Raw genomic sequence first — 14,859 nt, 5'->3', positions numbered from 1 at the left:
ATTGATTTTGAAGAAGGCAAGAGAAAAAGATCTCCACAGGCAGTGTTACTTTTCAGACTGGTTGACTTGCACAGAGCACAAATCCCAACCCTTCAAATGCACGCGCACACACACACACACACACACACACACACACACACACACACACACACACACACACACACAGACACACACACACAAGCACACACAAACAAACAAACAAACAAAATATACTCAATGCTCATATGAACCCACACAAAACTACAAAAGCTGCAAGCAGTTTCTGATTTTACATTTTGTCTAATAGTTCCACTAAGCCAACAGTCACCACAGCACTCTGGCAGTTCCAACTAATTTGTACTGCAGATTCACTTCTGATGGCTTTAGAAATATCTCTTATCCAACACAGATCTCATAAATTATGTTTTTAACTGAAATTACACAAATAATAATACTGCTCCTGCTACAGTTTTACTTACTGTATAGTGCCAAGTCATAGTAAAAATACACAGTTAACACATTTACTCTTATTTTTTCCTGAAAAAAAAAGTATTTTTGTTCTTGGGTAGTATTAAGTATTAGGTAGTATTTGTTCTTAATGTGCCTTGTTCAGTGTAGTAAGTTTGAACAAAATGTTTTAGGAAATGTGCACAGGAATGGTTGTGATTTTAACATAATGGAGTGGAGTTATGTCCTTTAGGCACTGGGTGAAATTACTCTAATGAAATAAATAACTTACAATAAAGGTGTTTTAAAATGGCAGTGAAAAGTAATTTTTGGACTCGTGATGTTCTGGGTGTATTATGTGTTATGACTGAAGTATTGTGCTCTTAAAGGGACAGGCAGCAACTCATAGCACACTGACTCTATCACTTAGTGTGCTCATTATGGCCTCTTCGGGCCCCACCTCTTCACTGACATCAGCATGTGGATTGACTAAGTAGGCGGGGTACTGCAGCCCATTTTGCTCTGCAAAATGCTCCCAACGCATGTCATCACTTTCGTGTGTGATGTATCGTTCCTTCATCTTGCACTCCAGATTACGCAGGTCCAACCACATCTGGTAGTCCTGTCAGAAAAAAAAACAAACAAGCAAAGCTTATTAGGTAAAATACATTTTTCATAGCTTGCTCCCAAAATTCCTTTTGCTGAGTTTTCAGTCGATTAAATATATTGATATGCTAAACACTGTAAGCACTGTCTATCCGGGAAAGTATGTAATTGAAAACCTTTTAAAATGTGCCTGTTCTCTTAAACCCATTCATTAACTACATCACAATGCTAATATTTTAGCAAATAATCTCATCAGGGGGTCTCCACCAGTTTGCCTCAGTACATTACAGTATATTTTTTATATGACAAGCATTTTTGGATTTGTCTGTGAAAACCATCTTGCTTATAATTTTGCCCAAGCCTGAAGGGCCTAAATGAAGCTTTGTGAAACATTGACAAAACTAATTATCTCCATGTAGGCAGCACAATAAGATGAATATGCACACACCAGATTCTATCATGTAGGTACACTTTGTAAGTGTTCAGTCTATAACCTATAATTATCAAGTTCTGCTTAGGAATTCTCTAGTCTAACCAGAGGACTACTGTGGTATAGATGTTAGAGTAGCAGACCACTCCCAACCCACCATTGACTCACAACCCACCACAGACCCAACTATAAAATTACCTTTAACTAATAGATTGGTTTGTGAGAGCAGAAAAATCCGTTTCACTTCAGAAGTGTGGAAACATGTTTATTGCATATTAAACATTTGAAATATTCGTTTGTTTTAAGAAGTTCAGAGTTGTCCTTTAATTTCACTAACACATATGTTGCAATCTAGGTATACTGATCATGAATATTTGTCAATTGGCCACATTACCAAACATTATATCCATGTCAGCAAACAAGAAAACGAGTTTTATCTCATAACAGTTACTGTCACCTTGATTAGCTCTGATTATAACAAATGGACAAAAAGTTGGAAGCTGTGGGAAGTTTTGGTTTTGCAAAACTCTTTTTTGCAGAGGTAATATGTAGTGGGTGTAAAGAAAGGGAAATGGTGACTGACCTGGAGCCAGGGATGACTGAGGGACTTGTCCACGCTGTAACGCTTCCTCATTTTGACTTGCAGGAGGTTATTAATGAGGTCAATTGCTGGAACAACAAAAGCAGGCTGTCAGCGGCTAGGGCCGTGGTGGGCCAGCTGAGGGATTTGGAGTTCCGAGGGGATAATGAGCAAAACCAACATCATGTTAACATTATTTCAGGGGTCACAGAGCTCTGAGAGTTGCCAAGAGTTCTTAAGCTCAAGATGCAACCCCTAAGCCCCACCCCTGACCCCAACCCTGGGGTGAGGGATTGGTGGGTGTTACTCACATGAATGGCCTGTGACAAAATGGACCATGCATTCAGTGCCATCTTTCTTCATGTTTCACCCTTACTACTGCTCTCCGTATCCTCCCCTTCCTCCCCCACACTTTTGCTTCTCTCACTCTCCTTCTCTCTCATCTGATGAGTTTTCTTTTGACAGAACACTGGCTAGAGTTGCCATCAGCTCAGTAAGTATATAACAGTTGGATATATTTTCAATAATTTTAAAGACATTCAAAACATCACTGACATGCTGAGTGTCCTTATGCTCTCAAACGTTTATTTTTATATTACAAAACAGGAAATATGCCATTATTAGAAATGTTTTTAAAATCACTTAAAATTTGAGCAAAACCAGTAGGAATTTGCAAATGATGCATGCTTTTTCTATAGGTTTGAAGCAAACATTTTCAAGGATTTGATTAAAGGCTGCTGAGTTTTATTACTTCAAACTGCAAACATAAAGTACATTATCTCCCACAACCTAAGAAACATCCAATTAGAAACAACTTAAGAAAATCCCTATTACAATGAAAATTATTTGACATGAACTATACTAAAGTATATAAATAAATAACTGGTATGTAATTAATTTTTGCTGTTTAAAAACAGCCTGCAAAAAGTAGGCATCTTAATTAAAGAAGGGAGCTAACATGTAATCACCCAAAATCCAGTTTATATAATCAATTAATTAACTTAATTAATTAATTTTAAAAAGTATCCTGACAAATCTTAGATTTATATATATTTTAAGACAAAGCTTACAAAGTCAATTAAAGTAGTTTGTCCTGAAACTCTTCATTCAGATCACTAGCATAGTAAAGCCAAATTCATATTGGATAGTTGATGCCTCGATACTTAAATGGTTCAAATAGCTGCCTAGGGTTGACTTCATTACCATTTCATTATTTAATCACCTGACCAGTTTAAATTTCTGTTTGCGTTAACCTGCTGTGATTTGCAGTTTCTTCATCTACTTGTATCTTTGCTTACTACACTGAGCAGTGTGCTTAAAATCTATTCAATAAGTATCTGATTAGAAATAGTGAGGTTGATTTGAGTGTTTACATTATTACTGAATTATTTATCATTACTGGGTGTTTACATTATTAGTACTCGGGTAGGTGAAATCACTTTTTCCTATAATAAAATAGTTCACATTGCTAGGAATGTTTTAATTGCATGCCAAAATACAAAATTTGTAAACCATCCCAGACTACAGTACCACAACCTTTTGGATTGATTAATCCAAGATGGTTGCTGTATTAATTAAAGAGCTAATTACTATGGCAGCAGCACAAGCATGTACTATACAATCATAAAGTGATTAAAGATATTAGATTATATAACAAGCACAACTATTTAACACTGAGGGGAACTGGTAATACTAATAGCAGATCTAACAGACAAGTGGTTTTGTATATTAATCTAACTGTTAGCTGTGTGCAGAAGTGGAACGCATTGTAAATGCGCTGTCTTGAAGTCAGTCCTCATGCTGCGAATCAAATGCATTTCCCTTCTGCGACAGCTATTGCTCAGGAATGTCATTTGAAATGTTTTTACTGAGAGGTGGGGGATGGACTTCAGTTCTCAGTCCAGCCCAGAATTTAGATAGTCGATGGTGAAATATTCAGTGGCAGGCTTCGGTCTGATCATTCTAATCTAAGTAATTATGCTGACCTCTAAATTTTTCTAATCACCTGACCAGTATGTAGGGGGTATGTAGGTGACCTACATTTCTGCACTGACCTACATGACCTACATTTACTTTCTTATTCAAGTGCCTGGCTAGTAACATGTTTACTGTTGTCCACTTAATGAAGAACTGAGCAGAATCCCTAGTTTGTTCTTTGCACATTCGATTGGTTTACCATTACAGCCTCATGTGAGTTTAGCATATGAGGTTACAATTACCTCCCTGTTTTTCTCTTTAACGAATAATGATACACCCTTTTGTATAAAATCTTTTAAATGCACTAATACACTTCGATAAGCACTTATTTGTGCATTGCCTCTAGACCACTTTTACTGACACATCAGACTCGGGCCTGCCTTGGTGCTTACCTTCTTGGGTCACCTTCTTCCATGGGTTGGGCGGATACATGAAGGCAGCATTCTGGATCTGGTCGTGGATGTCCTCATCCTCATTGAACGGGAAGGTACCGCTGAGGCTGACGTAGATAATGACTCCCACTGACCACATGTCAAGCGAGCGGTTGTAGCCCTTGTTCCTGAGCACCTCTGGGGCCAGATAGGCTGGCGTGCCCACCACAGAGCGCCTGAATGACTTCTCACCGATGATCCGAGCGAAGCCAAAATCACAAAGTTTCACCTGTGGAAGATTGGGTGAATGATCAGTGAGCATTAAGCGAGAGCCCCATTGCTGGAAGCAGACAATTCATTTACTTGACTGGGGCGCAACAAATAGCATCCATTATCCCCTGCCCCCCTCCACCCCAAACCTCCTTTTCCACAACAGACACCATAATGAGCAGTTGCCAGAAGCAGACTAAACTCGAATGAAATTATCACGCAGTTAAAAGCAGTTACAGTGGGCTCCCCCGCTGATCTCCCCTTCACTTTTAAAACATTTACTTTGCAGAGGGAAGAAATGGAATTTGAGGGCATGGCAGGCCAAAACCTGTTCAGATGACAGCTATTCTTGTTCTACTCCCTTTCCCCTTCTGGAAAATATTTGTGGTAAATAACGCAAATGTGATTTAGTTAGTATTCCTTGGAGACATTTGCTCATGCCCAAACACTGTGAGTCATCATTCTGCTTGAACGATTCCAGAACAAGCTTTAGATGGCTGAAACAATGGGGAGATAATTTAGCAGTCTTTCACTACAGAAATGTACATACACACACACACACACACACACACACACACACACGCGCGCGTGCATGCACACATATACACATGCACACACATACAAACATACTACACACAAAAACACACTGTGCTGAGCACAGGAGAAACTGTAATTACCATCTCTTATTGTTATTCTTTTGCTTTTGGAAAAGCAGATTAATTCATGTTTATTTTACCATTTCTTCCTTTATACAGGCTTGGTTTTTAGCAGCCAATGTATTCCAGCAGTAGTCCACTCACCTGTGGGAAGGAGTCAGCAGATGCCAGCAGGACATTCTCAGGTTTCAGGTCACAATGTACAATGTTTTTGAAGTGAAGATGGCGAAGTGCAATGAGGATCTGACCAAATATAAGCCAAAATGTGCTTCAGCACAGAACATCACACATTACATTGGCGGTCATAAGATTAGATGTTAAAACCACAGAATATTGCAAAGTACAAGCAAAAGCCCATTGTCAAAGATATATACTTTAATATGAGAAAAGTGTTGATTTTCCTGTGACTGTTCACTTGCCACAGTGTATGTAGTCTGCCATGCCTAGGTCAAGCATGAATGACTGGTATGTGCAAGTGTGAGACCTACCTGTGTGACGAGGAACTTCGTGATACGTTCTGGCAGCCTCCCCTTCTCACTAGAAAGTATCATCTCAAGCATGTCACCATGGAGCTTCTCCATGACAACAAACACACGCTCTGGCGTCTCAAACATGCACTCTAGGTTCACGACTCCAGGGTGGTGAAGGTTCTGGAAATGACAGATGTAAATCTCACTAAATACTATAGACAGTACTGATATTCACCACATCTTATTGGTCTGTGTATTTCTACAGGCTCATTTGAAACTTAGAAAATTACAGCTCTGTAACTACAATCTGGAACCTTTGGATTGTTCACCTGAAGGATGGCAACTTCATTGCGTAGTTGGCTTTCTTGTTTGGTGGGAAAACGGAGTTTATCTATGATCTTGATGGCAACATCTCTGCCTGTTTTTCTGTGCTTGCCTGCAGACACAAAATACAATTTTCAGATGCATACTATATACAGATACATAATATAACTTTAAAAAGATTCAAAACCACTGGAAGCACAGTATCATTACGTATCATTTAATTACCCCCATAGACAATGCCAAATTGGCCAGATCCAAGAACTTCATCAGGGAAAATCTGATATATTGTGCTAATGTCCTGCAAAAGAAGAAAAAAGCAAAACATGACTGACAAATAAATATGTATAGACAAAGTTTGGAATTACTGCCTGCAATATTTTACTTCGTCTGATCTAGTCTGTGGATTTTGTGCTGTTACAGCTGCTGAATTAAGACCAGTCACACAGAGAGATATTATTGCATCCTGCTAGGGCTGTCAGAGAAGCTCGGGTAACTATGGCAATCCCATGGCCAAGCAGGTAATCACAAATAATCTCCAACAGAGCTACTGAGCATTTATATCACACAGAAACACAAGGCTACGGGTATGGGCAAGCACTGAATTTAACAGAACCACAGCTCAAAATGGCAAAAAAAAAAAAAAAAAAAAAAGCCTTAGCATTTTGGTTTTAAGACAATGCATTAAAGCAACAGTCCTAAAATATTTGTCATTTTGTTCTCCACAAATGACATTTTCTTGAAAGGACATATAACAATTACTGTTCAATTTTCCATAAACCGTAATTCTTTTCAAGTGAAGACATATGCTTTCTGGCTTTAAAACTGTACTCTGTGCTTTTTAAAACCAGCTTTTGTACAGCACAGATAGTCTAGGTCAGTTCTTAAATTCTTTTATTTATTTATTGTTAATCCTCAAAGGTCAAATATGATTGTTACCACATACATTAAAACAAGGTTACAATCAAAGGGGAAAGGAACCTTTGGTGCAGTACACAAGGACCAGGTTTGATTTCTTTGTTTTTAAATTATGTTGTTTACAAATTGTCGTGATTAATATGATAAATCCATATTTACCACATTCTCCTGAATCTGGCAGTTGGATACAGAGATGCTGATGGAGACATCTTCTGTTGGTGCAAGAAAAAAGTGATATTATAATTGTGCTTAGTTTCAACTGTGGAACCGCACATAATTTATCTGTTTTTGGCCATTGGCATCAACATGACTTGACACACTAAAAAACAACATGCAAACTGACTCTACAAATAAATCACTATATCAAGTCCTTTCCTTACTGAGCTGTGGAATACAAATGGGACTTTGTACAGTTGCTTCAAGTTCACAGTCCCTTGATTAGCAACAGATGAGCAGGTATTATATTAAAAATCCTGCATTCTTAGGTCAGCTCATATGGCTCACAGCCACCATTCTGATGTGCTGTGCTTTATTTGGATGCTGTGAGGGGTCTTAAAGATTCCAAGCAGTCTGATTGACACCATTACTTCTGGCCAGGTAAGTTTCTTATTATTTACCATCTCAATCTTGGCAAGTTTGCTTTTCGTATTATCTTGAAGGCTGTGTAATCAGGCTTTTTGTGTCAAATGTTAATAAGCTTAAACAGTTCCTGCAATATATTCCTGCAAGTTTAAGTGAGTGGGGAAAGTAAAGTATACATATATAAAACTATACATGCAATATATTATTAAATTATTAATATTATTAAAACCAAAGTGTTTTTGTGTCCAGGCCGTACTATGGTGGATGTGGCGGCCACTGTGTGCCAGGCCCTTGGAGATCACGGGCATAAGGGCATGCTGGATGGCCATTTCCCACATGTGCGCTACATCTTGGCCAACACCGCTGACCAGCATGCTGTTGCAGCGGCCTGAGGTGCAGTCGTCCAGGCGAGACAGGTTCTCCCCCACGTAGTACACCAGTGATGCAGTTGCAATCTCAAAGCAGTGTGTGTTGGCCCCTTCAGGAAGCAAGCTGAAAGTCTTAGCTGGTTCCAGAGACAGAATCTCAGATAAAGGAATTTCCTGCAGGACAGAAAGAGCCAGGGACCCAAAACGTGGGTCAGAACAGAAGAGAGGAACTATGGCGTGTCCTAAAGTCTACATGACTACTAGACAGTACTAGATTTAGAGGCAAGGATATGACTAATTTTTATGTAATAAATCTAATTAGTCATGCAATCCATCCATATAGATTAGATAATGTGGTTGGAAAGTAAAACAAGTAATTTAATATCTTATGTTTATGTGTTTGTTGACCGATTGATTGGACCTGCCTTATAGTACTTGCTTCCAGTATCATTTTGGAAGAGGGTGATGTACTTGCTGTCCAATCTCCAGTAATGCCTCTTTCGCTGGTTTAAAATAATAGGATGGTTGTCCATTATCACAGTGTTAGAATCATCTTCATGGGAAAATGCCATCTTTCACTCTTTCAAATAATCTCTCAACTCTGTGAAAGGAGGTTAATAGCATTCTTTTTGCACAAAAATATTTCATTTTATCTTAAAAAGCTCCCATATCAGCTTTTAACTTATAAAACTAAGAAGCACCTACTAAATAAATTTAAAAAAAAAAAAACTTCCATTAATACCCTAAAGTGCTTTAATTTAGCACCAGTAACTGGCTGAAACAGCATTTACTGGATGTTGGCATATTACTTTATATGTATGTGTATGGTAGAATGGGATAGATAGTGTGGAGCACACAGGGTGTCAGATCTCTCACCAGTGTATCCTTGCTGGTGAAGTGCACAAGCCAGCCCTCCTTCATGACATTGCTGCTCTTCCGCTTGGTGTGCCTCACCGACTGGACCACTCGCATAAGTGGGATGTTGTTGCTGGTGCACGGACTTCCAAATACATGAAGTCACACGAGATGCCACAATACCTCTGCATGCTTGTAGGTGAGCACAGGCATGCTCTTCCTGTCTAATCCTGAGATTCGTCAGTGGCCTTGTACATCGTTTTAATTGTACAATTATTTGATGACTTATTGTATTTTTAGGGCATTTAAGAGTTGTGAAGATGTGAAGCTCATAATTTTTGAATATCTTATCATTTATACTTATATATACTTATATATTTTATATATGTACAAGTCATTTTTACTTCCATCAATTTTGTATTACTTTTGCATTAAAGATTAATAAGAATAAAAAATTAATAATAATACTTTTTGGGCTAGTATTAGTGAATACTATGCTGTGACTGGGACTACCTGATGATTCTGTTGGATTCATCTGGGTCTGGATCATGAAAATCTGTGAGTTCACCATGGCCTGCTTCCAGCAGGGTGGCTGAGTCAGCCACCAAGGACTCCTCCATGTCATCAATGAGAGGACTGCTCCTCTCAGCATCATGGTCATCACAGCCCACCTCCATCACAACATCAGACTCAGCACCAGGGCTGAACAGGTCTTGGAGAGGAGAGGAGAAGAAAATAAAAGCAGAAGCACAGACAATAACATGTAATCACTTTAACATAATTAGAAATTATATGAGATGTGCCATAAAAATAACAGACTGCAAAACAATCCAAATTTTAAAATGAGGCAAAGCTATAAATTAGTATAGCACTGCAAATCCATACATGTTGCCATGCAATCTCTCTTCCAACACTGATCCTTTCCTCTATTATTTATAATAACCCCACCACCAAATATACCAAAAAAAAAGATTATGACCAGTGCACCCACATTAGTACAGATTTAATTGTTTGCTAGACTGTTTTATGCAAAGCCAAGGTTGTATATACCAAAGCAGCATTTTAAATGCTCAGCAGGATAAATATTATTGTTTTGGTGAAAAATGCAGTGCTGTTGATTGTGACATTAAGAAGCTGGTAGAGACTCCAAAGTTAGACTTGCCTCCATTTCTTGACACCTCTCCGAGACAGTTGTTTGCCACTTTGGGTGCACATCGTTTGTGGCAGTTGAATTTGCAATCTGAAACCGTGTTAGAGGGAAAAGGGAGATGAGAAAATGTGGCAAAGATAGATAGATATAGAGAAAGAGAGAGAGAGAGAGAGAGAGAAAGAGAGAAAAAGAGAGAGAGAGAGAGACCTGGCACTCTTGCTTGAGCGTGTGGTGTGCTACTGGCTGACAAGCTGAGACCTCGCACATTGCAGAAGCACATTAAAGCTGTTTCTATCAGCCATCAGCCAGCCCGCTACTGCCTGACACACTGCATACCTTTACCTATCATCACAGAAGCCCAGCTCCACTTCTGGCCTTGTGTGATATGCACACAAAAACCTCAACACTGTACAGCATTAATGTAATGCCCCATCCAGTGCATATATCAACTCAAAGCAAACCCATTTTATTGTCACATCGCACTTACATGGGAGTTAGGTGGGTGAAAAGCTTAAGTGCAAACTCCTTACATTCTGGCAATAATTAACAAATATTTATGTGAATAATTACAATAAATATTGCAATTACTCATTGTTACATAAAGGGTAACAATGAGGGATTTGGGATAGAATGTGGGCAATGTTGTCACGATTCCTCTCCTCTAGCATCGCGCTTCCCTTGGTATCCTGCCAGGTATCCTTGTGTTTTGTTCAGTTCCTGGTCTCCGTTTCTCTTCTCCTCCTTTTATTGTTATCACCTGTTCCTTGATGTCCTTTGTTAGGTTATGTATTTAAGCCCTATGTTACCTCCATCTTGTAATGGTCATTGCCCTTCACAACTGGTCATTTTTGGTCTAGTCTCTTGTTGATTCTTTTTGTTTCGTTGTTTCTCATACTGTTCGTTTTCTATCTCTTAAGAGTTATGTTATTCTGTCTTATTTAGTTCAAATTCTTATATGTTTTTAGCTCTGTTCCTAGCCTTCTCCTTTCCTACATCCTGTCCCAGTCTTTACTCATGTTTCAGTTACCTATTTTATCGTTACCATAGTTAGCTCCCAAGTATCCTGTATTAACTTAGCGCTTCCATATAGCCTATCTGTCATTCGCCTAGTCCATTCCGTCATCCTGTACTTAGCCTGGTTCTTCTGTTAGTCTTTTTATCATATCTAGTTCCCAGTTCCCTATTAATCTTATGTTCTTTGTCTGTTGTGTTCTCTCTAATTTTGGTCACCCTGTTCCTGATATCAGTTTTAGTTTTGCATTTATTTTCTTGACATACCTGTTCTTTGGTTTAGTATCTCATTTTTGTTTATATTTCTTATTTTGCATTCTCATTCAGTCTTTCGACCTTTGATGATTATTACCTGAGCATGAACTGGCTCATAATACGTCATGCATCTCAGTACTTGCATTCTGCCTCACTTTGTTACATACGCCATATTTCATACCACAGTCTTTTAAAGCAAATGCTTTACACTGGCAGTGAGTAATATACCTTAAAAGAGCAATTAAAGTTAGCAAATGGCCCCTTTGGCCCTGGCAAGTTTAAAATGGGAAGCAGGAGCTCTTACCTTTGCACTGCAGGCCCTGGCGGAAAAGACCCTTCAGGAGCTTCTTGCAGTGCTGGCAGACAGTGGGGCGCGTGTAGGAGTGGATGACAAATGTGTGTGGCACCTTGACTTTAGACAGCAGGATCTTGTCAAGCTCGATGGGACGCCCAATGTAGGACTGGGAGTTGGAGCGGCCCCTTCCCGTGAACATGTCTGCCTGGCTCTTCTGCTGAGCGGAAGCAACATGGAGGCTGAGGAGGACCGTGGGTCTCGGTGCACTAGCCCGAGCGCCTGCTGCCTGCTCTCAGCTACATGACATTCTGTTTCCATGACTGAGGTCAGTAAGTGCTGATAACTTGCTTTGCCCACAGATGCATTTGTTCAAATCCAGTGAACTTTTGCCATAGACACAAAATTGCCTGTGTTATTTAACACCACAGAGTACTTTGGAGTCTGGTCCTCTCCTAACCTAGAGGAGAGACCTACGCTCCAACTATTTTTCACTTAATACTGGTGATTTATTGGAGCATCTGTATTTGCTGCATAAAATGCAGATTTTTTTTTGAATGCTTCATTGATTTTAGACAGCTGTAACACACCTAGGGCACCTAGGGTCTTGTGAATATGAGCACATTCTTGAAGGAGCAAACAAGAATGTTTTGCTAGGAAAATGAGCTTGTGGGAGGCTGGCGCTACATTTGCATTCATTTCAGAACAACCCGTTTTCACATCAAGCTGCTTTTTAATGTGCTGCTGATTGGCAGACGTGCAGATGTCTTACCACCTGTTGAGAATAGACCTGACATCATGCAGGTGTGCCAAATCAACTGCTCACTGCACTCGGAGGAAAGCGAGCAGTCAATACACTCCTTCATCTTCATGATATATACTTGGCCAATGGTCTTAAGCAGCTTAATGGAGGAGGGCAGATGATCTTATGAACAATGTGTTCATTAGACTAATTCTTAAATTACCTTTATTAACCCCAACTTGAGAAATCTTCTTATCATATAAACCTCTTCCTACATACACCTGTGACATATACACATGAAAAACAACTGTGCACATTATAGTTTGTGTGCCATGCACAACTATTTCATAGCTTTCTGGCTGTAAGGGTGATGCAGAAGCCAGCCTCCACTATATATACACAGTGTTATGGAGGGGGTGGTTTGCATCATTTGTTTCATATTGCTCTGGCTGCTGCCAGTTCTGGTTTGTCTGACAGCTCCAGTTTATTCTGGTCCATGTTTTGCAAGGTGCCATAAATGCAGAGGGAAGGAATGCTCTAGAAAAAGAATGACCCAGGTATGCTCAACTAAACTTCTCTGTGGAGCAGTAATGTTGCTGAATTTTCTCACATTTAAATGTTGCACTTGTCTTAGATGCTAAGACTCTCCAATCTGAGGTACCTGCAAGTTGCATCTAAATTTAGTTTTTAGGTTCTGGAGAAGAGATGCCTGCACTATCTAATCTAAAGATAGTCACTACATCCTAACTCTGTCACAGTGGCAAACAGGGAAAATAGATATCTTTATAATAGTGTAACTGGTCTGTAGCCATATCACAAGTATAATACACTGTTATTAAATATGTTCTGGTGCTTTGCAGTCCCTGAAAAGATTCCAAAATTTTATACTGGTTTTCCTGTGTTTATGTTTAAAAATATCCTCAATTTATGAGTATGAGGATTTGTGGATTAGGAACCATTTCTGGCCTCAGTTTACTGCTACACTGAGTTGAATTTAACAAAGTCACTGAAGATTATCTTACCTTAATCTAGTCTATTCAAAAATAATTGTAACCATCTTACCAGTTGTTTTACCATCTGTTGCCTTCTTTTTGTAATTAATGTTTTTTAATTTATCCCTAAACAGGTTTTTTTGAGCTGAGGTCACATTTTCTTACAAATGCTACTACAGCCAACAGACCTGCAGCTGCATACGTGTTGCATTTATGTGCAGTAAGTTGATGTAGTGTAGTTTGATATAAAGTAATTTTTTGGGCAGTATCATCTGAGGCTTGGCCATGCCTCACCTGCTCCAGTCTGTCATCTGTGAGGTAAACTGGGCACAGTCAGCAGATGTTGGTTTTTGCAGTCAACAGTCGATTAACAGTTTCCTTTAAACAAACTTGAGTGTGTATCACAGCATTTCTGGTGTCAGGATAAAATGTCTCAACCTTTGGGAAAGAGGGATTTGAAGCTTGCCACATGATGACTGCAGCAAAAACTGTTTAAATACTTCAAAACGTCACAGGGAATGTTTATGTTGTTACTGCACCTTTTATGAAAGCTTTTTTGGAGTCTCATCTGATGTGTCATGTTTCTTGCAGTCTCAAATAGAATCATATTATATACCTCATATGATGGTACCTGACGCCTTTTACCACCTAGACATAGGTGAAGCAGCACACATGATAATACATATTTGAAGGTAGAACCGCAATTTTGAAATGACACATTTATCCTTAATATCGGCAATAGGTCGTATTAAAAATTATATGTACAATATAAAGTTTTTTTAGACAATAAGATAAGGTGAGGTAAGATGTAAGGTTTTTCCACTGGAAAGGCAATACTTACCTCAATGCTGGGACTGACAGGAGACTAGACAAAACAAAGAAAATAAGACAGGGAGAACACTGTTAACTTGGACATTCTGTGTAAATTAAATGCAGGCAACATGTACCAAAGTTTGGGTCTTTTTGGACATTCAACTAAATGCTAAATTGAGGAACACTTTAACTAGCTAGAGAAATATCCATTTCTATAGGTTCTTAAAGCAATATCCCAGCATTTGTCCATCTAATCTTAAATAACTGCCTTTCAGTATTAAGACAATGGATTTCCATATTTTAAGTCCTTTCAAGAAAACATTTGGAAATTATTTTCATTGATAATTGACCACTCTACAGATGTGGTAGATAAAGCCTGCTGAACAACTCTTGTCACATCTGGGGCAAAGGACTGGAATGCTAACAGTTGAGACTTACCAGTAAGGCTTCATCGGAGGTGGTGGGTGAGGGTTCAGCTGACACAGAGCGGGTATTAGTCAGGCCTGTAAGGGACACGTTGGACAGCCGCCGTTTCCGAATACCACTGCAGTTGTTTGGGATCTTAAAAGCACATCGCTTGTGATAGTTCAGCCCACATCCTTAATCCAAAATGTAATGAAAATAGAAGACAACATGCAGGTGATCCAGTTGTATTCATTTGTAATTTTTGTTACTCATCTGCTTATTTGTGTTTTTATTCATTTTTTCATTTTGTGTTCTACTTCATTGTAAGTGTTTTACTTCTGTTTTTGTATCTGTTTTTGTTGTGTTTTC

General features: G+C 39.0%; 1 protein-coding gene across 1 annotated transcript in view; it reads right to left on the bottom strand.

Annotated features, from left to right (window-relative positions):
- Positions 1 to 215: 215 nt before the first annotated feature.
- prkd1 (protein kinase D1) overlaps positions 216 to 14,859 on the bottom strand; it is a 35,422-nt gene continuing 20,778 nt past the window's right edge. The window contains exons 4-19 of the mRNA XM_027000357.2: positions 14,524 to 14,684; positions 14,114 to 14,137; positions 11,551 to 11,758; positions 9,993 to 10,070; positions 9,344 to 9,542; positions 8,852 to 8,975; positions 8,401 to 8,478; positions 7,864 to 8,149; positions 7,185 to 7,237; positions 6,336 to 6,408; positions 6,116 to 6,222; positions 5,805 to 5,966; positions 5,461 to 5,559; positions 4,412 to 4,679; positions 2,046 to 2,131; positions 216 to 1,048 (exon numbers count right to left, since the gene is read on the bottom strand). Of these exons, the coding sequence (XP_026856158.1) occupies positions 830 to 1,048; positions 2,046 to 2,131; positions 4,412 to 4,679; positions 5,461 to 5,559; positions 5,805 to 5,966; positions 6,116 to 6,222; positions 6,336 to 6,408; positions 7,185 to 7,237; positions 7,864 to 8,149; positions 8,401 to 8,478; positions 8,852 to 8,975; positions 9,344 to 9,542; positions 9,993 to 10,070; positions 11,551 to 11,758; positions 14,114 to 14,137; positions 14,524 to 14,684 (2,225 nt within the window). The 3' untranslated portion in view covers positions 216 to 829. The remainder of the gene's footprint in view (positions 1,049 to 2,045; positions 2,132 to 4,411; positions 4,680 to 5,460; positions 5,560 to 5,804; positions 5,967 to 6,115; positions 6,223 to 6,335; positions 6,409 to 7,184; positions 7,238 to 7,863; positions 8,150 to 8,400; positions 8,479 to 8,851; positions 8,976 to 9,343; positions 9,543 to 9,992; positions 10,071 to 11,550; positions 11,759 to 14,113; positions 14,138 to 14,523; positions 14,685 to 14,859) is intronic.

The sequence above is a fragment of the Electrophorus electricus genome, chromosome 13 (assembly GCF_013358815.1).
Source record: "Electrophorus electricus isolate fEleEle1 chromosome 13, fEleEle1.pri, whole genome shotgun sequence".
Taxonomy (NCBI): domain Eukaryota; kingdom Metazoa; phylum Chordata; class Actinopteri; order Gymnotiformes; family Gymnotidae; genus Electrophorus; species Electrophorus electricus.
This window is presented reverse-complemented; position numbering and strand designations above follow the sequence as displayed.